We start from the raw sequence: 27,004 nt of genomic DNA on the forward strand, positions 1-27,004 counted from the left end.
GTTTTTTAATAAGAGGTTTAATAATAGCCAGCTCAAAAGTTTTTGGTATGTATCTTAGTGATAAAGATGATTTGACGATATTAAGAGGAGGATCTATGACCTCTGGAAGCATCTCTTTCAATAGTTTAGTTGGTATATGGTCTAACATACATGTTGTTGATTTTGATTATTTAACAAGTTTAGACAATTCTTCCTCTCCTAAAGCAGTAAATGAATTGAATTTTTTTCTCAGGGACACTACAATGCACTGTCTGACACGATACTGTAGTAGACAGTTTCATGGTTATAATTTTTTCTCTAATATTATCAATCTTACAAGTAAAGACGTTCATAAAGTCATTACTGCTGTGCTCTTTGGAAACATCAGAAGCTGAAGCTTTAGTTCTTGTTAATTTAGCCACTGTATCAAATAAATACCTAGGGTTGTTTATTTTCTTATAAAAGTTTTAAAAGATCTAGCAGTTTTTAAGGCCTTTCTGTACTCAATCATTCTCTCTCTCCACGAAATGTGAAATAATTCTAGTTTTGTTTTCTTCCAGCTGCGCTCCATTTTTCTGGCTGCTACCTTAACCCTTTGAGCGGTACGGTCCCACATATGGGATTTTTATTTCTGTGCCCCAGGGCGTACGGTACCACATATGGGATTACGAACGTTCAACGACGTCACATAACTGCCAGATTCAAACTGTGCTTTCGCGCTTTGGCTGCGAGACGGACACGCGCAGCTCTTGTCATATATCACAGCTATGCAGTGTTTTCAGCCACATAATGTTTCTTTTAAGGTTTCAGACATTTAAATATGCATTAGCACCATTAAAACAATACATTTAAAATGTATAAAATACACACTGATGTCCGACATCAGTGGAAGCAGCAATAACAGTGAATTCAAATATAATTTGCCGACATTTATTCATATCTGACACGCATAATAGGCCTAAGTAACCATAAAGTTTACTCTATTATTCTTCCAGTTCACCAGCCACTTACTTGCATATATTTCGGGAGAAACTGATGAATTCACCTGCTGTAAATCCGACTGACAGGGGGCAAACTAAGATGGCGGCGCCCATCTCGCATTATAGATCAAGATGAAGAACATTTATAAAGGTTTTCAAACGACAAAACACATGCAATTACACATATTTGAGAATAGGAATATCATATAGTTGATGACATGGTAAGCAATTTTGCGAATATTTTAAATAAAAAAGGAAAGACTAAATAATAGCAATCCATCTGTTATACAGTGTTATTGTGGATGCGTTCAGTGCTCGTGACATGCAAGACGCGTCGCCATGGAAACATTAAAGGCAAACGTTCTAAAATAACGGTTGCCTTAAAAAAACTCACTCTGGGGGGACAGTTAGAATATTTTAAACTCACGCTCGAAAGGGTTAAGGGCCCAAGTGTGCTCATTGTACCATGGTGTTGGATTAATTTTCTTAATCTTTTTTAAATGCAAAGGAGCAACTGAGTCTAATGTGCTGGAAAAGAGAGAGGCAAAAGTTTCTGTTGCAACATCAAGGTCTTCTAAGCTGTCTGGTATGCTAAGGTGATGAAACTGATCAGGAAGATTATTTACCACCTTGACTAAATGTAGAAGATAGCCACCTTGACTAAATGTAGTATACACAAGGTGAAAAAAAAAGTACATTTCTATAATATACTTAAAATTCTCTATTTTCGTGCACTAATTTTGTACTTAATATACTAAAAATTCTTCTTTAGTACTTCTTAAGATCATCTTAAGAACATGTAAGTGTACTCAACTGTGCTATTTTGAGACAGCATGAAATCGATATGAACTAAAATGTGCTTTTAATATACTATCTCTGTATTTAAAAATGTATTTAGATACCACTTATAGTACATTTGAACCTGTAGGGAACACACCCTAGGAAGTCAAATTAGCTCAAATGAAATAATTTATAGGTAATTATAAAGAGTTGTTTAGTTTATGACCGAGCAACTGAGTCATCCAGCCTTCATTTGCTCGAGCCGTAATAAGCTCTTGTAGTGGATATGAATATCCAACAATCGTGAAAACACTGATTAGAGCATGGTAACTTTAAGATCGACAGTTTAAGACATTAAATTTTAGAAGCACATTGTCACGATCATCGCCTGCTCCTGTCAGTTCCAGGACTACACTTCCCACAATCCTCCCTGTCTGTCACATGTTCACATCACACCAATCACCTGTTGACACATCCACCCTAGCACACCACACTAATCACCACACCCAGCTGCAGCTCATAACCAGGACTATAAAGGACTGTCACACACACCACTTCACCGCGAAGTCTTGATTATTGCCCCGGCTGTCATTTCTGAGCGTTTATACCCTGTTTGTTTTCCCGTTGCTATTCCTGTCTGTTTAACGTTTCCTGACCCTTTGCTGCCTGCCCATCGACCCTGTGCCTGCTCTCTGGACTGTGAATCTTGCTTGTTGCCCTGATCCTCTGCCTGTCTCTGACCACGTTTCTGCCTGCTCTACATTGTTGTGTTTGCTGATGCTGACCCCTGCCTGTACTACTACGATTACTTTTAATAAAGCTTGCAAAATGGATCCCATGTCGAGTGTTGAACCGTTACACACATAATACAAGACACTTTCTTTTAAAATCTACAAGACTTTATTTATTCTAATACAAATTAATCTAACACAAAACACACACACATACACACATTCATTCATACATACGTGTTGCAGTAAGAAAGGAAATGAGAGAAAAATATTTAAGAGAAGGAGTGATATGATGAACAGAATTCCAAGCAAAATTATGCACTTAAGAAGATCTGACCTGAACAAACCATGAATCATTAATTTAAATGCACCAGTTCAGTTTTAATTTGGAGGTACTTGCTTGCGTCGACTTTAAATGTGAATTTCCGTCGACAAGTCGATGATTTGTCGCAGAATCTTAAAGATCCGTGTTGTGTTTGGTAGAACCCAATCACGTTTGAGCTTGCTGGAACAATGAAAGGAAGTCTCTTTGTCGCTGGAGTTAAAGTTGAAGCAGAAAAGGTCGTTGCTGAACTTTGTGGCAAAACTTAGAACACGAGACTCTCAACATAAAAGAAAAGAAAAGTGAGTGAAAGTTGGATGGCTTGAATGAGCTGCTTGTCTGTTCTTCTTGTTAATCCATGGTTCTTGGTACTTGTCTTCGTCTTTTGTTTTGACTAGTCCACTATCTTGCAATATGACTATTTAAACTTAGTTGTTTGTCACACCTCAGAGGAGTTTTGGCCAATCAGATATCGTCCTGTTTCAAAAGGGCTTTTCTCTGCCCCCAATCATGAATAGGTGTTACTTCCCGTCTCTGCTTTAGCAAAGAGTACCATTTTAACCACAATTTCTATTAAATGGAATATGATACATTTTAAACAGATTTCATTCAAGCCAGGATTTAGGAAAGAGGAAAAGAATTAACCCACTGTTAGTGTGTGTTTGAGTGGGTGTTTCTATTTTGTACTCTTGGTGTTTTAAGGGGCTCACACACCGGACGCGAAGCTCAGCGCCGCGCAGCGCCACGACACGTTTTTAAAATTCGAACACATTATTTTCTATGAGTGTACGCATACCGGTGGCGATATTCGGCACCTGTCCACGGAGCCCAGAAAACAATAGAAAACAATGTTAAGACATGTCACGGCGTTGCGCGGCGCTGAGCTTCGCGTCCGGTGTGCGAGCCCCTTTAGAGTGTAACCTCTTTCTTGCAGTTCATTTTTTACTGCTTTGTGGCTGAATTTTTGTTTTATTTCACACATTTGAATAAACTTGCTCTGTCTTATAGTCGTGATTGTTCATATATATGTGTGTGGGGGGTAGGGGGTTGGGTGTGTCTATTTTGCACTCTTGACATTTTAGTGTGTCCCCCCTTTCAGTGCTGTGCACTTTTTTCTGCACAGTGTCTGATTTGTAGTTTGTACCAACAAAAGATTCTCTGAGTTGTTGTATTTTTTCGTATTTCACATTAAATTCCTATGTTGGTCAATTTTGACTGAAAAGAAGGTAAGTGTGACTATTTTTTTACAACCCCTTAACATGTCCGAATCATGTCCTTGATTATTTTGTGTGTTCATATTGCTAATGCGACAAAAGTCACCAAGTGTCATCTCATTCCAACGAAGCTACGATTTTTAACATTTCAAAATATAAAATATAAAAGGGCCAGAGGGTTAAATCAAGTCCAAATAAGGCATACTTTCAGTCAGTCATTCAAGAGTTATCACATTTACATGAATTGTGAGTGTTCTAAAGCAAAACTGGTTACAGGTAATATTTGTGGATACATGATGTAAAATGTATGTAGTTAAAAGATGTTTGATAAGTCAATTTAAAATTGTTTGGAACAATTTTGATGCAGTTTTAGTTGCAGAACATTCTTCATTGGGTTTTCTGTAAAGTTTTAGGTCCCTAAATCAAAAGAAACCAAAAGGGTCTGCATTGTTTCACTTTTCTCTTTTGATCTGGTGATCAAAGACTCTTTATCTTCTTGGATGACCATTTGGTTTGTCACTTCTCCTGCTGTCAGGAGGCATGGGGGTTATAAAAGTAATTAACGTTGGTTTTCTCTGTAGACAAGCTGGAGTCGGAACCTTGATTCTGAATTAGAATTATGTTGGAAAGAATCATCTGAATGATTCATTTGTCTGGTTCGTCCACGGTTCCTACAAATGTGTCTATCTGTATATGCTGACCCTAGATAAACAGTCTCTACACAAATAGCAATCTCATTTAGCAACAACCTAATGCCAAGACCTTTGGGAAAAGTTTTGGTTAGCTTATATTTACGTTTCACTTGGTCAGGTGATCACTTGGTCGGGGAAATGTTGTCCACTGGTATCCTTCCGTGTGCATTGGGAAACTGGATTGCTTTCCAACAGCTGCAGAGCTGCACTGACTGCTGAAGGTCTTTGTGTAGTCCAGAGAACTGTAGGTCAGATGGTGGTCAGTCCGTAGGATCTTGCGTAGGTTGGAGGTACTTGAGTTATGTAGGTCGGGAGTCAAAGTCCTCTGCAGAAGCACTTGGGCTGCTTGAAGATCCGTGTGGTGAAAGGTTTACTCGCAAGAGCCTCACCTTGGTCGTGCTTTTGTTCTTCCTTCGTCAGGTCAGAAACTCAGAACAAGGATTTGTTCACTAGGGAAAGCTTTTATTCCTTCCCGTTGGGGAGGGGATTACTAATCCCCACCTTTCCTGCTGTGGTGATGTGACCCGTGAGGCAGCAGACCTAAACCTTGGTGAGCTGAATCCATATGTGAAGCCCTATGTTAAAAATTTGGGTGTTGTTATGGATTGTGATTTTAAATTGGATAAACAGATTAATTTAGTAGTTAAATCTTGTTTTTTCCAATTGTGACAACTCACCAAGGTAAAACCTTTCTTGTCCTCTAAAGACTTTCAAAGAGTTGTGCATATATTCATTTCAAGTCGCCTTGATTATTGTAATAGCCTTTATTTAGGTATTAGTCAGGCTTCTCTCTCCAGACTGCAAATGGTCCAGAATGCGGCAGCTCACCTATTGACGGGCACACGAAAGCGGGAACATATCACTCCCATTCTCGCATCTCTTCACTGGCTACCTGTCCATTATAGGATTCATTTTAAAATTTTGGTGCTTGTTTTTAAATCTCTTAATGGTTCAGTGCCAAGTTATTTATCGGATTTGATTAATCTGTATGCTCCATCAAAAGCACTAAGGTCTGCTGACCATTTGCTTTTAGCTGTTCCAATGAGCTCATCTCCAATGAGCAGGGGGGACCGAGGCTTTGCAGGGGCGGCCCTGAAGCTCTGGAAGAGTCTGCCTCTCTACATCAGACAGGCTCAAACACTTGAGGTCTTTAAATCTGGCCTAAAAACTTATTTTTACAGTCTGGCGTTCAATGCTATGTGAGAGCTGCTTTCTTTTACTGTTTTATTGTGTCTTAAGTGCTTTTCTTTTATGGTGCTGACTGTTTGTATTATTGAATATGTTTTCTTTTTGTATATACATGTCACGTTCCCAGTCATTCCCGGACTACATTTTCCACAATCCTCACTGGCAATCACCTGCAATCTCTACACCAATCACCAAATGCCACATACTGCTGCGGAACATTATCTGGACTATTTATGCCACACACACAGTTTGAGCAGCGAGAGTGCGGAAAGTGAGAGCAAAATTGATTACCTTGTCGCAGCGCCAGTAATTGTTCTCGGCCTCCTTGCCTCCAAGAAGACTTCGCCAGACCCCGACCCAGCGGCTATCTACTGGCTATCCACCGAGGTCTCTACCCAAGTGAGTATTCTGGCTACTCATCAACAGCAGCCCACTCAGCTAACGTCCATCACTGAGGAGCTGGTGAAGACTGCAGAGTTTGCGGGTCCGCCTGCACCCACACCTACAATTAATGCTGCACCGGTAATGGTGACTGCCAGCCCGCGGCTTGCATTCCCAGAAAAATATGACAGCTCACCCACAAAATGTAAGGGTTTCTTGCTGCAATGCTCAATATTTGTCTCTCAGCAACCCTCGCTATACCCCACGGAGGAGAGTCGTATTTCATTCGTTTGTTCTCTGCTGACGGGAAAAGCTTTAGAATGGGCTACGGTGGTATGGAGTGATGGACGGCCAACGTTTGCTACATTCAGTGACTTTCTACAAAGATTCCGGGAGATTTTCAAACATGCTGAGGGAGGCAAGGAGGCCGGAGAACAACTACTGGCGCTGCGCCAAGGTAAACAAACCACAGCCGAGTTTGCTCTCACTTTCCGCACTCTCACGGCTCATACTGTGTGTGTGGCTTAAATAGTCCAGATAACGTGCTGCAGCAGTATGTGGCATTTGGTGATTGGTGGAGAGAGTGCAGGTGATTGCCAGGGAGGATTGTGGGAAATGTAGTCCGGGAATGACTGGGAACGTGACAATACAGCTGTAGTAATGATCAAGTTCGTCAGGGGAGGAAGAGGACAAGGAGTTTTTATTTCACCAAGAAAAATAAACAAACAAAAGTCAAAATCAGACAATCCACATTTACAGACGGGCTTCACTCCAGCATTGATCTCCTGATCAGCTCCAGCAGTCTCAGTCAGCAGTCTCAGTCAGCAGTCTCAGTCAGCAGTCTCTCTCTCTCACACACTCCTGCTTCTCCTGGTGTTTTATCCTGTCTCCATGCCAATTACTGGAATGAGACACATGTGTTCGTGATTTGCATTCAACCTGCTCGTTTACCACGTGTGTCATGACACTCTCTGCCATTGCACACTTTGCTGAACCATGCCCCCCTCACCACAACAGCACTTTGGTAAACACTTGTTGTTTTAAAAAAGTGCTTTATAAATAAACTTTGACTTTGACTTTGATTGGGTCATAGCATTCAAGGTGTAAGACTTGATTTTCCTGCTCAGACAAAAACTAAGATCAAGCACCCTGCAATAAAGCAATAAAACTCACCTGGAGAGAAGATCTCAAAGAAATAGCATAGCACAATGCCTTGCCTCACAACATCTACAGTATGCAACCCTGATATCATTTTTAACAGTAAATTATGGGAGGCTAATGCTACCGTAAATCTGTGTCCAGGGTAGAACAAACTGAAGGCGTGGGAATGAAGGAGCAGTAGGCACTTAATCTGAAGACCTTTTGATTTCTGTTTACCACTGATATAGCAAGGTGTATGGAAGTGGCTAAATTAAAATGCACCTTTATTCGAGTGAGCAGTAGGCAACCGACTAAAGGTATTAGCTAACTTATTACACCCTCTGACAAAGATCAGACTGGCGAGTTTTTGTCTGTGAGTTTACCGCAAACCCGGGGCGAGTATCTCTGTGCGGCATTGGGTTCCTGATCAATGAATAATTGAAAATATGGGATACCCAGAATAATCAAATATCTAAATTAATACATAACCCATGATCAATTTCTAATTGGAAATACAACCTAAGACTAATAATCACTTGAAATTGGAGTCAGATTAAACGAGTGAAATTAAGTGAACTTCACAGGGGCGCTGAAAAGACATACAGGCGTTAACCTTCGCCCAGGCAATCGGATTCTGTTTTTGGGCCAATGGGGGGTTCCCTACAAAGGTGTCCGTCCATCACATCACATCACCTTCCTGTCCTGTGGAACTTGTTGTATTGGCCCAAAATACACAGTTAAATAAGACAGTGTCTTTAGGACCTTGAAAAATGCTTTATTTCTTTTTCAAACCTTTCTCAAAGTCCTTGTGGCAGTGTTCTGAACTTGTAGAGTCCAAACTTGATGTGAATTGGTTGAGGTATCACACTTCTGTCTCAGGGTGCTTTCACATTAGCACTTTTGGTGCGCACCCGGGTTCGATTGACGTCAGAGTTCGGTACGTTTGGATGATGTGAACACGGTCTTCTGAACTCGGGTGCGCACCCGCGAACTGTACCCGAGTCCACTTAAAAAGGGTGGTCTGGGGTGCGGTTCAAGTGAACTCCGGTACGGTTCGCTTGTGATATGAATGCAAACGTACCAAATTGCGGAAGTGAACCACTATTAATGCCGTATTATTTGATAAAAATGTGAGTTTGTGTGTGTTTCACTCACTTTCCCGATGAGCGTGAGTCACGTGCTGCAAACAGAGAGCTGTAGTGTAGCCTTTCTTATTTCTGCTCGCCTTCCGTAGTACAGTCGCGGCAGGTAGAGGCAAGTGTCATTATGAACAAAACCAACGGTTCAAAAACAAAAATATGAAAGTGAGGAGAGCAACGTTAAGCATTTTGCCGCCTTCTCCTGCGCCGTCGTTACTAAGCAACGGAGTAAACAGCTGCTGGTTTGATGACGCAAACGAACCGCGGGTCGGACCCAAATAATATAATGTGAACACAGTCCAGTGGGGGCAGGGGGAGGGGGGAGCAATCGAACTCGGGTTCGGTCCAGGCAATCGAACCAAGTGTGAAAGCACCCTCAGTAGGTGCAGTTGCATTGGCTTTTATTCCAGGTGTGGTTTCCACTGTGTGTGCACAATTTCCTGGATGAGTAAAAGGACATATAGGACATGTTCCTTACAGTATTCCTGTCCATTTTTGGTGATTACAAGCCAATATGTTTAGAAAATGTCTTTCTTTCTGAGCATTTCTTTGTTCTTGCTGTGCACTGGCCAGAACCAGTTTGGCAGCCCTAGGAGTCCATGGCCATTTACACCTTGAGCTCAGGCATGGAGGGCTGAGGTGAACAAATGAACTTTGAACTTTGGGGGGCAGCAACCGAACTGCAGTCTGTACCCCTTTAAAGGATTACTCCACTTTTAAATAAACTTTTGCTGATAATTTATTCACCCCTAGTTCATCCAAGATGTCCATGTCTTTCTTTCTTCAGTCGAAAAGAAATTAAGGTTTTTGATGAAAACATTCTAGGTTTTTTCTCCATATCATTCATTTTAATGGGCACCAAACGGTTGAAGGTCCAAATGGCAGTTTCAGTGCAGCTTCAAAGGGCTTTAAACGACACCAGACGATACCAGGCGATGAATAAGGGTCTTATCTAGGGAAACGATTGGTCATTTTTAAAAAACAAAAAAAAGTTTAGGTTTTATAAGCACAAATGCTGGCCTTGCTCTTTTCTCCGATGCGCGTTCTTGACGTCACGTAATACGCAATTACGTTGAAAAGCTCACGGTTGACGTAGGCGGAAGTATCAAGTCAGTGTTTACATTACAAATGTGCGGAAGGAGGATCGTATACACATATTCAAATGTCTTTGTGTCAGTTTATTGTTTAATCCATTGAGCGGTACGTTCCCACATATGGGATGTTTATTTCTGTGCCCCTGGGCGTACGGTTCCACATATGGGATTTCGAATGTTCAGCGACATCACATAACTGCTAGATTCAAACTGTGCTTTCGCGCTCTGGCTGCGAGACGGACGCGTGCTCTCTTGTCATCACAGCTATGCAGTGTTTTCAGCCACATAATGTTTCTTTTAAGGTTTCAGACATTTAAATACGCATAAGCACCAATAAACAATACATTTGGAGTTTATAAAATACACACAGATGTCAGACGTCAGTGGAAGCATCAATAAACAGTGAATTCAAATATAATTTGCCGACATTTATTCATATCAGACAGACATAATGGGTCTAAGTAACTATAAAGTTTACTCTCTTATTCTTCCAGTTCACCAGCCACTTACTTGCATATATTTCAGGAGAAACTGATGTATTTACCTGCTGTAAATCAGACTGACAGAACTCTGTGAACTGCAGTGCAAACTAAGATGGCGGCGCCCATCTCGCATTATAGATCAAGATAAAGATAATTTATAAAGGTTTTTAAACGACAAAACACACTCACTCACACATATTTGAGAATCGGAATATCATATAATTGAAGACATGTAAGCAAGTTTGTGAATATTTTAAATAAAAAAGGAAAAACAAAATAATAGTGATCCATCTCTCACAGTGTTATTGTGGCTACGTTCAGCGCTCCTGACACGCACAAGTCGCCATGGAAACAATAAGGGCAAACGTTCTAAAATAAGGGTCGCCTTAAAAAAAAAAATCAGGCGGTCAGTTAGAATATTTTAAACTATCCTGGGTGTTTTAATATTAGAAAGCCTAAAAGAAAATTTTTGTCAGGACAGAAATTTGTGAATTTTCAGTGATTTCCTATACACATTCCTGAGCAAATGAAACTGTGGTTGCTACGCCTACGTCAACCGTGACCTTTTCAACGTAATTGCGTATTTGCGTAATCAGCATTTGTGCTTATGAAACTTAAACTTTTTTTATTTATTTTTTTAAATGACCGATCGTTTCGCTAGATAAGACCCTTATTCGTCGTCTGGTGTCGTTTAAAGCCCTTTGAAGCTGCACTGAAGCTGCCATTTGGACCTTCAACCGTTTGGTGCCCATTGAAATGAATGATGTGGAGAAAAAACCTTGAATGTTTACATCAAAAACCTTAATTTCTTTTCGACTGAAGAAAGAAAGACATGGACATCTTTGATGACATGGGGGTGAGTAAATTATCAGCAAACGTTTATTAAAAAGTGAACTAATCCTTTAATACTGTACGCAGGACCTATGGAGATACATTCGGAAGACATTGCCATGCCCCGATATAATCTACTAAGGGAATCAGCCTCTCGAGGCTGACCTTGGGTGTTCTTCGAGTATCGTTCACGATCCCCTGAAGTGGAATACCGGCAGGAAAAGATCGAAAACGATTTTCTGTGTGCTGACACTGTCGCTGCCAGGTCGCAAGCCTTTGGGGCGGACACTGCAGCATGCGTTCGCCAGAAACTGATGTGGCCCGAAGCATACTGGACGGCGGGAATCCAACATCGATTTCCTGAGGGCGGGCTTCTGGCGAGAGCGTCACCTTTGTTGCCAAGATCCCTGAGGAGGGGCTCTAGAAGTGACACTCTCTTTTTGTACCTGCCGGTACGAGGAGCTTGAGGATGGCTGGGGCTGCACACTCGGAGCAGCCTTTGTAGATTTAGAACCGCGAGGGAGATACTGGTTGAAAGCCGCAGACTGCTTTTCCGCCTCCTGAAACCTGTCGACGACAGTATTAACTGCGTCGCCGAACAGGCCAGAAGGCGAAATGTCCTTTGACATTGACATTTTCTGCATTTCTTTAACAATATATATTTTTTTAACATTAAAATAAATCAATAAAATTGTTTACGTACATGTGCATTTTAATTTTCTTTCTCTTTTTTTCCTTTTATAGGTTTGACAGGGGATATAGTAACTTTGTAGTAACTATAGTAACACTACCTTTAGCTTTTTACTTCTGGCAACTGCATTTATGCTTCAAATTTCATAAAAGTTGTTGTCACTGGCACACAAGAACAAGATGTTGAGATCCAGTTGCAGCATAAGTATTTATTGGGGAATCCAGAAACGTAATCCAAAGGCAGGCAAGGGTCAAAATCCAAAATATCCAGTCCACATAACACAAAGCCAGAGAAACAAAACGGTGCACATAACAATACAATAAACCACAACCAAGGACAGAAACAACTCAGTATAAATAGACAGACACTAATAACATAATACAAAACAGGTGTGTGTAATGAAGTGATCATGAGACAATGAGTCCGGCAGTGCGTTATGGGTAATGTAGTGAATGCAATGGGTGGAAATGAGAGTCCGGAATGGAGTGCCCTCTAGTGGCTGATAGGGCACTCTCACTGGTGATCGTGACAGTTGTGTCATTCTGTCAAAATTATATTGATGGACAAAATGTATAAGTATCATAAACCTTTGTTGATCACAGAGCTTGTTTTTGCGATAATCCAAAAGCCTATGGAAAAATCCTATTGGGATTTATTTACCTGCACTACTCTATAAATAAATGTTAAAAAAATGTAGAAATTAATGTGGAAATAAATAAATGTAGACATAAATACATATATATAAATAAATGCGGAAAAAAATAAAAGTGGAAAATAAATAAATAAATGCATAAATAAATAAATGAGAAATAATGAAATGTGGAAAAAATACAATTATAAATAAATGAGAAAATAAAAGCATAAATACTAATTTATTTATCCTTTTTTACATTTCTTAATATATATATTTATGTATTTATCTATTTATTGTTTTTGCAGGTTTGGCCCTCCATAAGCCGGGAGTTATGTTTAATAATTTAGCAGACGCTTTTATCCAAAGGAGAACAATAGAAACAATCAAACCAACAACAGGGCAACAATATGTAAGTGCTATAACTAGTTCCAGTCTAGCACAGTACACGTAGCAAGGTTTTTGTAACAGATAGATAAGTATATATACATACTTCACCTTCATCTGATTAGAGTAGGGGAAAATATGTTTAGGGAAAATATACAGGAAATTATCTGTGGACACAGATAATGATCTTCTATAGACACAGGGAAATACACCCCCCCCCCCCCCAGAAACACATTTTGGCTATATAAATGATCACTCAACAGCATTTGCAAACACTGGATGCAAGTTTCTGTATCTCAGATAAGGAGAATCCACACTGACTGCTGAATTCTTATCAAGACAAGGTAATCTTCATTTAATTGCTATTTTAATATTGTTATTTTAATATTGATTATGTTTTACTCACTTGATACAAATGATTTCTGGTTATGAACAGAACAATGAAGCTGTATCATAGCATCCTGCTACTCTTCAGCTGCCAGTTCATTCACACTATGGGTAAGCTACTACTGTACATATACAATGAAAAATATATAAAATAAAATTGAAATAAATAATAAAATAAAAGAATACAATTAAAATACATTTAAAAAAATTAGCTATTTCTTTTTTAATATAAAAGTACTTAATTCATTTTTAAAAGTGTCTATTTGTACTTATTTTGCACCATGTTTTCACAGCTTTAAACTGTGAAATGATTTGTGGCACCCTGAAGCAGATAGACGCTGGGGCAGGCTCAGTGGTTGGAGTGAACGATCAAAATGAAGTCTTCGTCCTGAATAATAACGTCTTCACAAAGGTCTTTACGTCTCTAAAGCACTTCAGTGTTGGTCCTGCCGGTCAGTTTGGGGTGGATACAGCAAACAACATCTTCAAGGTGCGGGGTGGCAGCCTTGTGCAGATTGCAGGTGAAGATGCAGTGTTTAATCTGTTATTAATGTATGTGATTTTAGTTTGGAGTCATTGTTTTAAAATCACAATACCAATCACATCAGCTTATTGTCATTCTGGTAGCACTTTATTTTACAGTCCTGTTCTGCATGTAGATACTTTGTACTTATTATACTGATTACAATAAATGATTAGCTACTGACCCTGAAGCTACCCCTAAACATAACCTTAACCCATGTACTTACCTTGTATTACCAGTACTTTCTTTTGGTAAGTACACTGTAAGTACACTTATGTGTAAAATAATGTGTAACTGTTATTCTTCCAGTTAAACTCTTTCATCCAAACTGTTGCTTGTACTGTTAGGCCTTCTCAAACAGGTGGATGCTGGAGGAGATCAGATCACTGCAGGTGTCAATATGAATGATGACATATATTGTTTAAACATGGATGCTAACAACAAATTGCCATCCAGCACTGTTCCTTGGGCTCAACTTGGTGGAAAGCTGAAGTATTACAGTTGTGGCCCGTACAGCTGTTGGGGAGTGAACAGTGATAAACTAATCTGGATCATGAAGGTAATGTCAAAGTGTTAAATACAGGGGCTTGAGTACAAGTTCAAATACACCAGGTTTTTAAAAGTACAACAATAAAGTAAACATCATGCAAGCATTTTCTGACATAACATTTCTGACAACTGGTGTGGAAGCAGCAAACAAATTCTTGATATGATGATAGCACGTCCTGATATTGCTGAGTTAGGTGCGTTCCTTGGTCAACATATTTTGTTGATCCTGGAACAACATTCCAGTCTGAAAATTTAGTCTTAACCCTATTTCCTACCCCTAAACCTAACCCTACCCATAAGTTATCCCAAAAATCTGAGGGAAATGATAGACGAATAACACTAATGTAGAAGCACCAATTCATGATTTTAAGCCTAAACTTTACATAATCTGTAAACTTGTCCCTCAAATCTGATTGGTTGATTTGAATGTTGTTCCAGGATCAACAAAAATGTTGACCCAGGAACATGTTGAACTCAGCAATATCAGGTTATGGCTGACTGGTTTGTGTTTCTTTCGGTCTTGTTCAGGGTGTGTCTGGTAATGCCTGTTCCGGGTCCGGCTCCTTTGTGAATATTCCTGGACTTCTGTCCATGATTGAAGTATCAACTGATGGCAGTGTCTTTGGTGTCAATGCTCAAGGGGTCTTATACCAAAGGTGAAATGAACAGTCATCATTTAATAAAACTTTTTATGTACAAAGTGATGAATTATTCAAGAATAACTTTCACATATAAATCAAATACTGCATTCAAGAAACCATAATTTTGCAGAACTGGCGTATCTCAGTCCAACCCCGCTGGCACAGACTGGTTATCGATGGTTGCCTGTCCCAATGGCCACAAGCATGTGAGCTTTGACCTGGGATTGCTGTGGGTCGTCTGTGTTGATGGCTCCGTCCGTAAATGTACTTTATAGTCTGTCATGCATCACTGAAGCAACAGAGGAGCTCAATCATTAACAGAAATCTCAAAATCATTAGATATTATTAACAGAAACCTATAAAAGCTTGATTAATCTTTTTTTTTTTTTTTTTGCTGTTGAATCAATAAAGCATTATGATAGCATCTTATCAGTGTTGTGTTTTTTGTATCATTTAGTTCAGTAGTTCTCAAACTGGAGGCCCAGCATTACAGTGGAATTTACACTGTTTACATTTTAATCAAATTGTTCATGCTTTATATCTAATGTTTGATTAGAATTTTAAACAAACACTGTTCCAACTTACAGTAAAATATTTCTTGTAAATACATCTTTCCAGTTTACAATAAAGACTTCAAATTAACAGAGTATCACTTTAAAAAAAAAAAAAAATTGCTGCAAAACATTTCACAATACAATTACACTAAATTACACTATTTCAATTACACTATTAAAGCTGCAAGCAGTGATGAAAGGGCCTTCGCACCCAGGCTCACCGGCATCCATTGGCCTTAGGAAAACAGTGAACAGTGGGTGACATGCATGTAAGCGAGTAAATACAGGAGAAGTCATTTCAAAATGCCCCACTTCCTGCTGCCAACAGGTGCCGCTTTGACTGTAACTGAATTTTGCCATGTGGATGTCTTCAGGCCAGGACTATTATCAAACATGAAGTTTAGAGCAGACTGGACATTGCATGTCTGAGTTACAACAACTTCCTATTTCGTGGTGTTATTTGAATACATTAGCACTTAGCCAAGTGTTGCATGATTTAACATGTTTCTAGTATGTTTGGTAATTCGTGGCATATTGAAATGTGTTTCTGGGAATGAATTACAGTGTAAAGTATGACATATTCTGTTGCCAGCAGATGGTGCTATGACAAACTGAATATTGTCAAGTAGATGTCTGCTACACTGTATGCCTGAGTTACAACAGCTTCCTCTTTCATGGCAAAACATCAGACTTTGTCAGACTCCACGGACACAACGAAAATTCAAGATCTTTGAAATTTAACATCGCTAAGGCCTAAAGTTTAGACTGTCCCAAATATGATGTAGATCTGGTTAAATCTCTTTAAGGAGTTAATCACAGTGTAAAACATGACATTTCCTGTTGCCCACAGGTGGCGCTATGACTGTAACTGAATATTGGCATGTAAATGTCTTCAGGCCAGGACTCTAATAATACATGTGAAGTATGGGGCAGATCAGACACTGTATACCCAAGTTACAACAACTGCCTGTTTCATGGCAAAACATCGAACTTTGTCAGGCTGCCACGGACACGCCCTTCAGCGAAAAACTCTTTAGTTATTGTGTAATGTTGCTGTTTGAGCAAGTTACAGCACTGAAAGTTCAATGCAAACGGATGTAAGAATTGAAAATATCTAAAGATATTTTAAAATGAACAAAGACATTTGCTTTACTGTTTCAACCCCCTCTCTCTTCCTACAAGGGCCATTTGGAAGGCACAAAGGTGCTGATAGTGATCAAGCCCTATAGGCCAAAATGTTTGTACATTGGGGGTCTACAAATGGTCACACCTTTAGTACAGTGGGGGAAGTTTTAATCTTCTGATTGGTCAGTTTGAATGTCTCACATCTAGGTTTCAGTCACATGGTCAAGGAAGGGATAAAAGAAGATTGGAACTGTTGCTCGGGGGTCTTTTATGCTCTGCTCTTTCTTTGATTCTTGGCTTTTCTTGGGCACTCTCTGGCCCTCTCTCTCTCTTTCTCTCTCAGGTAACTTTTTACATACATGCTGTGTATGATTAATGGTATATGATTTTATCATCTCATACATCTATTTTGTAATTATTTTAAGTGTAACCATAATCAGATATTGTCATTAAACCTGTTCAATTACAAATGATGTGCTAACTAGTTTTGATTTAGTAACATTAATGTGCTCCCTATTGCAATACAATATTGTCACACTATAGCAACACTCTCCAACATATTTTGCTATTGTAACTGCGCTTATTTCTGTCATTGGTATAAGTTGCAGTGGGTGGTAATAGACAAGAAATTTACAGTTTTCTAACATCTTACTGATAAAGTTTCTTTAGTCGCTCGGCAAACCTTACAGTCTGAACCGCTGTAGGAGTTCCACCCTTACACGGATATGTCTTTTAAAGTTATATGGCAGTTTAATACCTACAAAAATGACTGGTTTGGACTACAACGAACTTCTTCCTGGGTTGGTGACATCATAATCCCTGCAATTAACATAAACACTGCCCCCAGGAACACGCAACAAAGTGGGTGAGGCCATGGAAGAGGAACACACTAGATACACGCGGCGCGACGCGTCAAAAAGATAATAGAACCCTGTAACACGGTTCGTAAATGTGGGAAGAAGGAGGCGGGAACCGGCGAACTTTCAACAAAACTTTATTCTCAAAATAAACAAACAAAACGAAAGTAATGCCACACAAACATAATAAACAATAAAATAAAGTCCAGGCCTGGTCCTCTCTCGTCCTTCACTTTAGTCGCTCCTCCTTTTATGCTCCCGGAGCTCCTCCGTGAGGGACTCAAGGCCGGTGCGCCTCCCAGGTGAAGCTCATTAACACTCGCGCCACCGGCCTTGCGCCGTTCCCTCACGGCTCTCGCCCGCCCTGGTCACCACAAACCCATTATAATCTGTGATATTTTCTACACTGGATGCTGCGTGGAAGACAGCTTCCAGAACCTACACGAGTTCAATCAATGCTGGATTTACACAAAGGCTATTACTGAAAGATGAAGCAGTTCCCACTTTAAAAGCAGAAGCTGCTGTTTATGGACCAGAACCTGTAAGTATGTTTTGTACATGTCTTTTAAATGTATAGTTCTGTTGCTATTTTTGGTTGCATTAAGGACGTAAACAAAGACCAACATGGTTTGGCTTTGCTAGTCAGTTAGCTAAATTCTTTTGCATACTTGTCCAACAAACGGCAACAAACGTATATGTTCATAGACAAACAGTTGTTCATGCTATAATTTTAACGATACCTTTACAAAAATGCTGAATGTTGTTTTATGAGGTTATTGCCCTTGACTTCCTCTAATTTTTGCTGAAATTAAGCTGATAATGGGTTTTATTGTGCTATTTATATTTGTGTATTGAAGGAAATGTGGTTATGTGATCTTTAGTACTTTCCATGTAAAATTATAGTTGAGAAATTGTTGTACCCATGTGTATAAATTCTCACACAATGAAGTGGTCCAAGAGTCTAGGATTGATATTTAGTGAGGGCAGTAGCTACTGTGGAGTACTTTGATTGTAGTAGTGTTATACCTGACTAAAGGGATTTTTTTTCCTTTTTTTTTCTTTTTTCCCCTTTTTGGGAAATTTGTTTTTGTTTGTTTTTGCATCTGTGAGCACTCTGCACTTTACTGGCTTGGGAATGTCCCCAAATATAAAGGGAAAAACTGGCATTTACCGTCCTCCAGTCATTCATTGAAGAACGTCTGATGGTATCCTAAGTTGATACTTTGACAATATCTAAACACTTTGACACAAGTACAAAATGAAATCCCATTCATAAACGTCCTTTAAAAGCTGCGATTGCAGAGGTTCTGCTTGACCCTCTTCATCATTACTGCTATCTGGGTCTGATTCAGGCTCAATTATTTACATTTCCACTGAAGCACATGCAACAACTGGTTGGTAAGGGGTAAGGGGTAATGGTAAGGGGCGTGGTGTTCCCGGATGCTTCAGCGAATCACAATACAGCTGAGCACATTGCGTATTTCAGAGGGAGTGGTATCAGAATCAGGAAGTCAAACCCAGCCGTTCAAATGACAATGAAGACAGCGGTGTAGAATAAAATATATGAAAAATACAACGTTGTTTTTAAAAATGAAGCATTAGACATGTTAAACTGCACCAAATAAACACAATCAAGCCTAGAAAAAAAACAGTGAACAACCCCTTTAAATGTTGTCGTTTGTTGGACAAGATGTTAATAAATGTTTCTCATGTCTGGAAAGATGTTTGACGCATGTTGCTTTTTCAAATGTACATTATAAGCGACTCAAACTCACACGTGCTTTCAGATGGAGTAGCATTTGGAGCCATACTTCATTGACAAGCTGCGTATTAAAAAATAATCGCAGCCATTGCGATTTCATAATCACACTTGAGCTTTTATTTTGATCACCAGGGGCCTCATTTATAAAACTTTGCGTAGATTTCATCCTAAAAGTGTAAATCCATAGTCGAGGACACCCCTAAAATAAATAATGACATGTAGAAGAAATACAATTATAAATTAATGAGAAATAAAAGTTGTCACAGTTCCCATCGTTTCTGGACTCCATCTCCCATCATCCTCCCTGGCCCTCATCTGCACTCATGCCGCGTTCTAGGCAACCCGTAACCCGTGTTTTTCCAACCTTCTACCCGTGAAAGTGCACTGGAACAACAGTCAAAGCCGTGACTTCCCACCCGTGAACTCGTACTAGATCGATGTACTCCCAGTTATGGGTTCTGACGTCACATAGCCCGTGAAACAACAATGACAGCCTGATGCCGTGTTTATGCAAGTACACGGTAAAATAAAAGGTATAACAGCTTCTCTTGCCTTATGCGCCGTTTTCCTCCTCTGTTTCCCTCAAATAAGCAAGGAGTAAGCACCTTTGGCGACAGAAATAATTAATGAGCATAAGCCCCGTACGGTCCGCCATGTTGGTTTGTTAACACTTTTGTGCAGTTTGGCGTGACTTTCCTGGAATGCTACAAAGTCGTGAGTCGTGATTTGAAATCGTGACTTACGGGCTCAAAAACCTGCCTGGAACGCAGCATCACTCCACCATCAGTTAAGCACACACACCTGTTCCCCCTCAGCACCTCATCACCCTGGACTATTTATGCACACCACTCACCTCCCAGTTGTCTGGTCTTGTTTATATAAAGAGGACTGTTCCCTGATGTTTCCAAGGACCAAGGACTATTATTCCACTCCAGTGTGTTTCCCCAATCTCTGTGTGTTATCTTCTGTGAGTTCACCTACAGTCTCCGTGTGTCCCTCCAGCCTACCAACCTTCAACCATCCATGACCCACGTACCTGTTATTCTTGTGTTTACCCTGCTGCTGGTCAATAAACATCCATCTACTTCCATTCTGTCACAAACTGCACAGGGGCACAAAGGCTGAGGATCTAAATGCAGGATTTATTAGGATGGGCATAGTCGTACAGGCAGAGGTCAAACACCAGCAAACAGATACAAGAGGGCAAGGCAAAAGAATAATCCAATAAACAGGCAGGGAATCAGGAAAACCAAGGAACAAGGAACAAGGAACAAGGATTAAGGAACAAGGAACAAGGAACAAGGAAACGCTCAGGAGTGCAGTAGTAACACTAGACAAAACTATGCACCAAATGAGAGAAACACAGGGACTATATATACACAGGCAAAAACAAGCTTAAAAAAGGGGCGTGGTCCAATGAGTGTCCATAGTAACAAACAAGGGGTGCAGCAGGGAAACATGAGGTGCACAAACAGAGGACATACTGGGAACACAGACAAGGAACATGACACATACCTGTTGTCTCCTACCCTTCTGTCCATAACAAAAGTATAAATACTCATTTATTTATCATTTTTCACATTTCCTTGTATATTTATTTATGTATTTATTTGTGTATTTGTTTTTTTTTTTTTTTTTTTTTTTACATTTCTTCATCTATTTATTGATTATTTATCTATTTATTGTTTTTGCAGGTTTGGCCCTCCATAGGCCAGGAGTTACATTTACATTTTATCCAAAGGAGAACAATAGAAGCAATCAAACCACAATAGGGCAACAATTAAGTGCTGTGACTAGTCCCAGATAGTCTATAGCATAGTACATGTAGCAAGGTTTTTGTAACAGATAGATAAATATATATACATACTTCACCTTGATCTGATTAGAATAGGGAAAAATATACTACAGGAAATTATCTGTGGACACAGATAATGAACTTCGGTAACCTTTTAGAATACTGATCCTTCATTAATGAATAACTACACAGGAACAAATGAATAATGCATTATTAACACTCTGGTAACTACTATTAACTAACAAACTCTGATTAATGAATAGTAAGTAATAGTGCTCAGTTGGGTAGTTCACTATTAACTAATCAGTAACTATTTTTTCATACCGCCCAGAGAACTACTAAGAACTACTATATACAGGTTCATAATTAACATGAATGATGCATAATGTATAATTAATTCTAAAGTAAAGGTCATGGTAACCCACTAGTAGTGACTGAAATATTACCAAGTACTTAAGAAGGAATTACTAATTATTTGGATCAGTATTCTAAAGTGAAAAGCATGATAACTCTCTAGTAACTACTTAAGTCATTGTAAACTTTTTAGGTTTTTGTATGTTTTTGTACAGTAATTGCTTATATATTTGGTAACACTTAAGTTACCAAAGGGGTTACTATGATCTTCACTTTAGAAAACTGATCCAAATAATTAGTAGTTCCTTTAGAAGGATGTAACACTTAAGTAATTACTAGTGGGTTACCATGATCTTCACTTTAGAATACTGATCAAAATAAGAAGTAGTTACTTTAGAGTTATATAGTAACTCTTGAGTTATTACTATCCAATACTTTACAAAAACCTCAAAAGTTTACAATGACTTCAGTAGTTACTAGAGAGTTATCATGTTATTCACTTTAGAATACTGGTCCAAATAATTAGTAATTCCTTCTGAAGTATTTGGTAATATTTCAGTCATTACATTGAGCACTAAGTATACTTACTAATTCATTCATTAGAGTTACTTGTTAGTTAATAGTAGTAACTAGAGTGTTAGTAATGCATTACTCATTTGTTCCTGTGTATTTATTCATTAATGAAGGATCAGTATTCCAAAGTGTTACCTGAACTTCGGGGAAATACAGGTTATCTTCTTTACTGGTGTAAAATGTCTCCATTTACTTTCCTCTTGTCTTTATTTCACGCCAAACAATGTTTGATAGAGAATATTACAGTGATAGTCTGTGTGCCGCCGCCCCCCCCCCCCCCCCCCACACACACACACACACAAACACACTTTTTGGGTATATAAATGATCCCTCAAACATTGGATGCAAGTTTCTGTATCTCAGAAGAGGAGAATCCACACTGACTGCCGAATTCTTATCTATCAAGACAAGGTAATCTTCATTTAATTACTGTTATTTTAATAGGCTACTGATTATGTTTTACTCACTTATATAAATGATTTCTGGTTATGAACAGAGCAATGAAGCTGTATCATAGCATCCTGCTACTCTTCAGCTGCCAGTTCATCCACACCCTGGGTAAGCTATACTGTACATAATATACATGGAAATATACTAGGGTTGTAACGATATACCGGTATGACTGTATATCACGATATGAACACGTACGATTATCATATAGTGTACATTTGCTTATTTACGGTATTGAAAAAATAAGACGCAGAATCTCACTTGCGCATATACAGCGACTTTCCACTTCACTACACTCTAAACTTGCTCCGACCCACACACATACAGTAGAGACAATGTCAGAGACAGAAGTTGCTATCTCTAATCTCTATCCCTCGTTGAAAAATAATTTACAATTTGTAGTATGGGAATACTTTCGATATGGAAAAATAAACGTGTAGTGTAGATATCCAGTTTGCAAAAAAAAAAAAAAAAAATGCGGACGCAAGTAGTCTACATGCAAAAGGAGGAAACACATCGAACATGTTCACCTACATTCGAGAACACCATCCGTGCAGATGCAGGTATCTTCCGTTTATAAATTTAGTCGTATGATGTGCGTGATGGAGAGCTCCCGGAATCCAGTCATGGAAATGGAATGCACAGTGCGCAACAATGTCACTTAAAACGCGCGATTTGATGGACTGGTGAATAAAATGAAAGCAGAGCTGTACAATAAATCAAATCGCGACATGCTCTAGCCGGTGTCTGTGAATAAAGCGCAAAAAGACTGCTGTATAAATATATCTGTTGTTTTGCGTGTCTAATACACTGAAACTCAAAGCTCTTCACTACATCCCGTCAAAATAAAAGACCGAGTTTTAACTCGAAGAAATTGACAGAAATATATTATGATTGTAAAGTAGAATGTACTTCTCAAAATAATAATAATAATAATAATGCAATTTATTTAAATATTATTTAAGGAATATAATTTTTGTCCATACTTTAATTTAGTAAATCTCTGTTGTGCAGCACTTTGCCAAAACTTAAAGGATAAAAAGTTAATTTATTAACATAATTTTTGATAATGTATTTGTATTAAATAATAAAAGCCAGAACTAAATCAAGCTAGAATTTCTGAATTTTTAAATAAAAGTTGTTAATCTAATCCATAATCATTTATTAAATTTACTTGATTGTTTTTGATTATTGAAATCTGAATAGACAAAACAAACACTTTCATTAATTTATTGGTCATTTTAACTGATGATAAAAATAATAATTGATTGTTTAATACCGTATACCATGATATTTGCTGAGACGATTATCATACCTTGGAAATCTTACCTTGGAAAGTTACAACCCTAAAATCTACATATATTAAAATACATTTAAAAAAATGTTGCTATTTTTTTGTTTTTTTAATATAAAAGTACTTAATTCATTTTAAAAGTGTCTATTTGTACTTATTTTGCACCATGTTTTCACAGCTTTAAACTGTGAAATGATTTGTGGCACCCTGAAGCAGATAGACGCTGGGGCAGGCTCAGTGGTTGGAGTGAATGATCAAAATGAAGTCTTCGTCCTGGATAATAACGTCTTCACAAAGGTCTTTACGTCTCTAAAGCACTTCAGTGTTGGTCCTGCTGGTCAGTTTGGGGTGGATACAGCAAACAACATCTTCAAGGTGCGGGGTGGCAGCCTTGTGCAGATTTCAGGTGAAGAGTTACAGAAATCATAAGATATGTTTAATCTGTTATTAATGTACATGATTTTAGTTTGGAGTCATTGTTTTAAAATCACAGTACCAATGACATCAGCTTATTGTCATTCTGGTAGTGTTTTATTTTACAGTCCTGTTCTGTATGTACATACTTTGTACTTATTATACTGTAGAAATTACAATAACTGGGTTATAACTAGTTATAACCCTGAACCTACTCCTAAACATAACCTTAACCCATGTACTTACCTTGTATTACCAGCACTTTCTTTGGTAAGTACACTGTAAGTACACTTATGTGTAAAATAATGTGTAACTGTTATTCTTCCAGTTAAACTGACTAATCTTTCATCCAAACTGTTGCTTGTACTGTTAGGCCTTCTCAAACAGGTGGATGCTGGAGGAGATCAGAATGTTGCAGGTGTCAATATGTATGATGACATATATTGTTTAAATATGGATGCTAACAACAAATTGCCATCCAGCTCTGTTCCTTGGGTTCAACTTGGTGGAAAGCTGAAGTATTACAGCTGTGGCCCGTACAGCTGTTGGGGAGTGAACAGCAATGACCACATCTTCATCATGAAGGTAATGTCACAGTGTTAAATACAGGGGCTTGGGTACAAGTTCAAATACACCAGGTTTTTAAAAGTACAACAATAAAGTAAACATCATGCAAACATTTTATGACATAACTAAAGAAATAAAGAAACTGGTGTGGAAGCAGCAAACAATTTCTTGATGTGACGATACAGCTGACTGGTTTGTGTTTCTTTCGGTCTTGTTCAGGGTGTGTCTGGTAATGCCTGTTCCGGGTCCGGCTCCTTTGTGAATATTCCTGGACTTCTGTCCATGATTGAAGTATCAACTGATGGCAGTGTCTTTGGTGTCAATGCTCAAGGGGCCTTATTCCAAAGGTGAACTGAACAGTCATCATTTAATAAAACTTTTTATGTACAAAGTGAAGAATTTTTCAAGAATAACTTTCACTTATAAATCAAATACTGCATTCAAGAAACCATAATTTTGCAGAACTGGCGTATCTCAGTCCAACCCCGCTGGCACAGACTGGTTATCGATGGTTGCCTGTCCCAATGGCCACAAGCATGTGAGCTTTGACCTGGGATTGCTGTGGGTCGTCTGTGTTGATGGCTCCGTCCGCAGGTGTACTTTATAGTCTGTCATGCATCACTGAAGCAACAGAGGAGCTCAATCATTAACAGAAATCTCAAAGTAATCAGATATTATTAACAGAAAATTATTTAAAAAAACTAATCTATAACTTGATTAATCTTAATCTTTCTTTTCTTCTCTTTTTCTTGCTGTTGAATCAATAAAGCAATATGATAGCATCTTATCAGCGTTGTGTTTCTTGTATCATTTAGTTCAGTAATTCTCAAACTGGAGGCCCAGCATTACAGTGGAATTTACATTTTAATCAAATTGTTCATGCTTTATATCTAATGTCTGATTAGAATTTTAATACAAGTGGTTGAAAAAACACTATTCCAACTTACAGTAAAATATTTCTTGTAAATACATCTTTCCAGTTTACAATAAAGTCTTAACAGAGTATCACTTTAAAAAAAAAAAAAAACTTTTTGCTGCAAAACATTTCACAACACAATTACACTAAATTACACTATTAAAATTACACTATTAAAGTTGCAAGCAGTGATGAAAGGGTATGGAAGTAAATTAATTACTTGTTAAATTGCACTAATTGAAAAAAAAATTGCATTACATTAGCTGTGTTTGCATTTAGATGCATTGTATTTTTAAGGCTTGCATTTTTATGGGCTGAAATTCAACATGGTCGTATATTTAAACTGTGAATATTTCAATTTAAAATATTTCACACACATTTTAATTATAAAAAATTAAATCATTTATATACACCTTTCAGATTTCACTTCCAAAATATTAATTCTAATATTAATATTAATAAAAATACAACATATAAAATTCGACTAGCAATTTTCAGTCCATTTTATTTCGCTTTACAAATTCGCTTCCACAAATTCAGTGGTTCAAATTCGGCAGAAAATTCAACATTTAACATACAGGAAACTGCAGGAAAAACAGTAGAGTGCCAATGCATGATCTCCATCTGCTGTTAGTCTTCCTCACCAGCAGGTGCCGCTAGCGGCTGTTTAAGACCAGAGCAACGCTAAGTCATCATTTATAAAAACAGATTTGGGTCATTCTACAGAAACGTCCACTTTTGGTATGACAAAATGTCTTAAAATGTATTTATTTTTCTAACATTTAAACTTAGACCACATTATTATATTACACTTTGACTTTATGAATACACATAAATGACAGCTTAATGATTTTTTAATTTTTTTGTACATTTATTTAAAGACTGCATGTCCCCTTTTTTGTCACTGGTGTTACCTTACTTCTCTGGCATTTTTAAACAATTTTATGAAATATTATTTCTCATTTTTTTTCAGCACATGCAGTCAGAGTTACAGAATAATAATGATAATGCAAAAAATAAGGAGATTATGTGTTTTTTATTTTAATCAGGTTAGTTTAAAGTGTGATTGAATGATAATAATTCAATTTCGCAACCATGTATTTGCTATAACAATGAAAATTTTGGAAAAACAGTTATGAAAAGTAATGATGCAATCCTTTAAATCTTAATTCTTGAGTGTAGCAGAATTCAATGGATGTAAAATTATTATCATGTCACATATGACACATTTTATTTAATGTGACAGACAAAAAACAGTAACACCAGTGACAAAATGAATCTCCAGTGACGTATACGTAGGACCAAAGATCCTTAATTTTTCAACTATAATTAAGTAGATTGGACTAAATTTTTACATTTGGTGTACAATAAAAGACTTATCTTTGACACTTAGTGAAAACAGTCAGAAAAAGATCATAAACAACATTTTAAAACTGTCTGTAAAATACACTGTCTGTAAAGTCGCTGCACTGAATTTAGCCAAATACCCTTAATTTAGCCATATCTGCCCAAAGGAGAATTAACAATGAGAAAGAAGAGTTATAATCATGTAATCTTAGTGCTATTTTATGCAAAAGAACT

At 38.1% G+C, this 27,004-nt stretch overlaps 3 protein-coding genes across 3 annotated transcripts in view; 2 read left to right on the forward strand and 1 right to left on the reverse strand.

The window, feature by feature from the left end:
* Positions 1-27,004, reverse strand: part of LOC137027485 (fish-egg lectin-like) — a 141,722-nt gene that overhangs the window by 32,371 nt on the left and 82,347 nt on the right. The window lies entirely within an intron of this gene.
* LOC137027480 (fish-egg lectin-like) lies at positions 12,945-15,111 on the forward strand. The gene is made up of 6 exons (XM_067395645.1): positions 12,945-13,006; positions 13,099-13,160; positions 13,343-13,570; positions 13,920-14,131; positions 14,650-14,777; positions 14,893-15,111. The coding sequence occupies exons 2-6, from the start codon at positions 13,103-13,105 to the stop codon at positions 15,035-15,037; spliced, it is 771 nt and encodes a 256-aa protein (XP_067251746.1). The 5' UTR covers positions 12,945-13,006; positions 13,099-13,102; the 3' UTR covers positions 15,038-15,111.
* On the forward strand, positions 22,133-25,162 carry LOC137027481 (fish-egg lectin-like). The gene is made up of 6 exons (XM_067395646.1): positions 22,133-22,193; positions 22,279-22,340; positions 23,705-23,932; positions 24,314-24,525; positions 24,727-24,854; positions 24,970-25,162. Exons 2-6 carry the CDS (start codon positions 22,283-22,285, stop codon positions 25,112-25,114), a joined length of 771 nt encoding a protein of 256 aa, XP_067251747.1. The 5' UTR covers positions 22,133-22,193; positions 22,279-22,282; the 3' UTR covers positions 25,115-25,162.

Source organism: Chanodichthys erythropterus, chromosome 10, assembly GCF_024489055.1.
Source record: "Chanodichthys erythropterus isolate Z2021 chromosome 10, ASM2448905v1, whole genome shotgun sequence".
Classification (NCBI taxonomy): Eukaryota; Metazoa; Chordata; class Actinopteri; order Cypriniformes; family Xenocyprididae; genus Chanodichthys; species Chanodichthys erythropterus.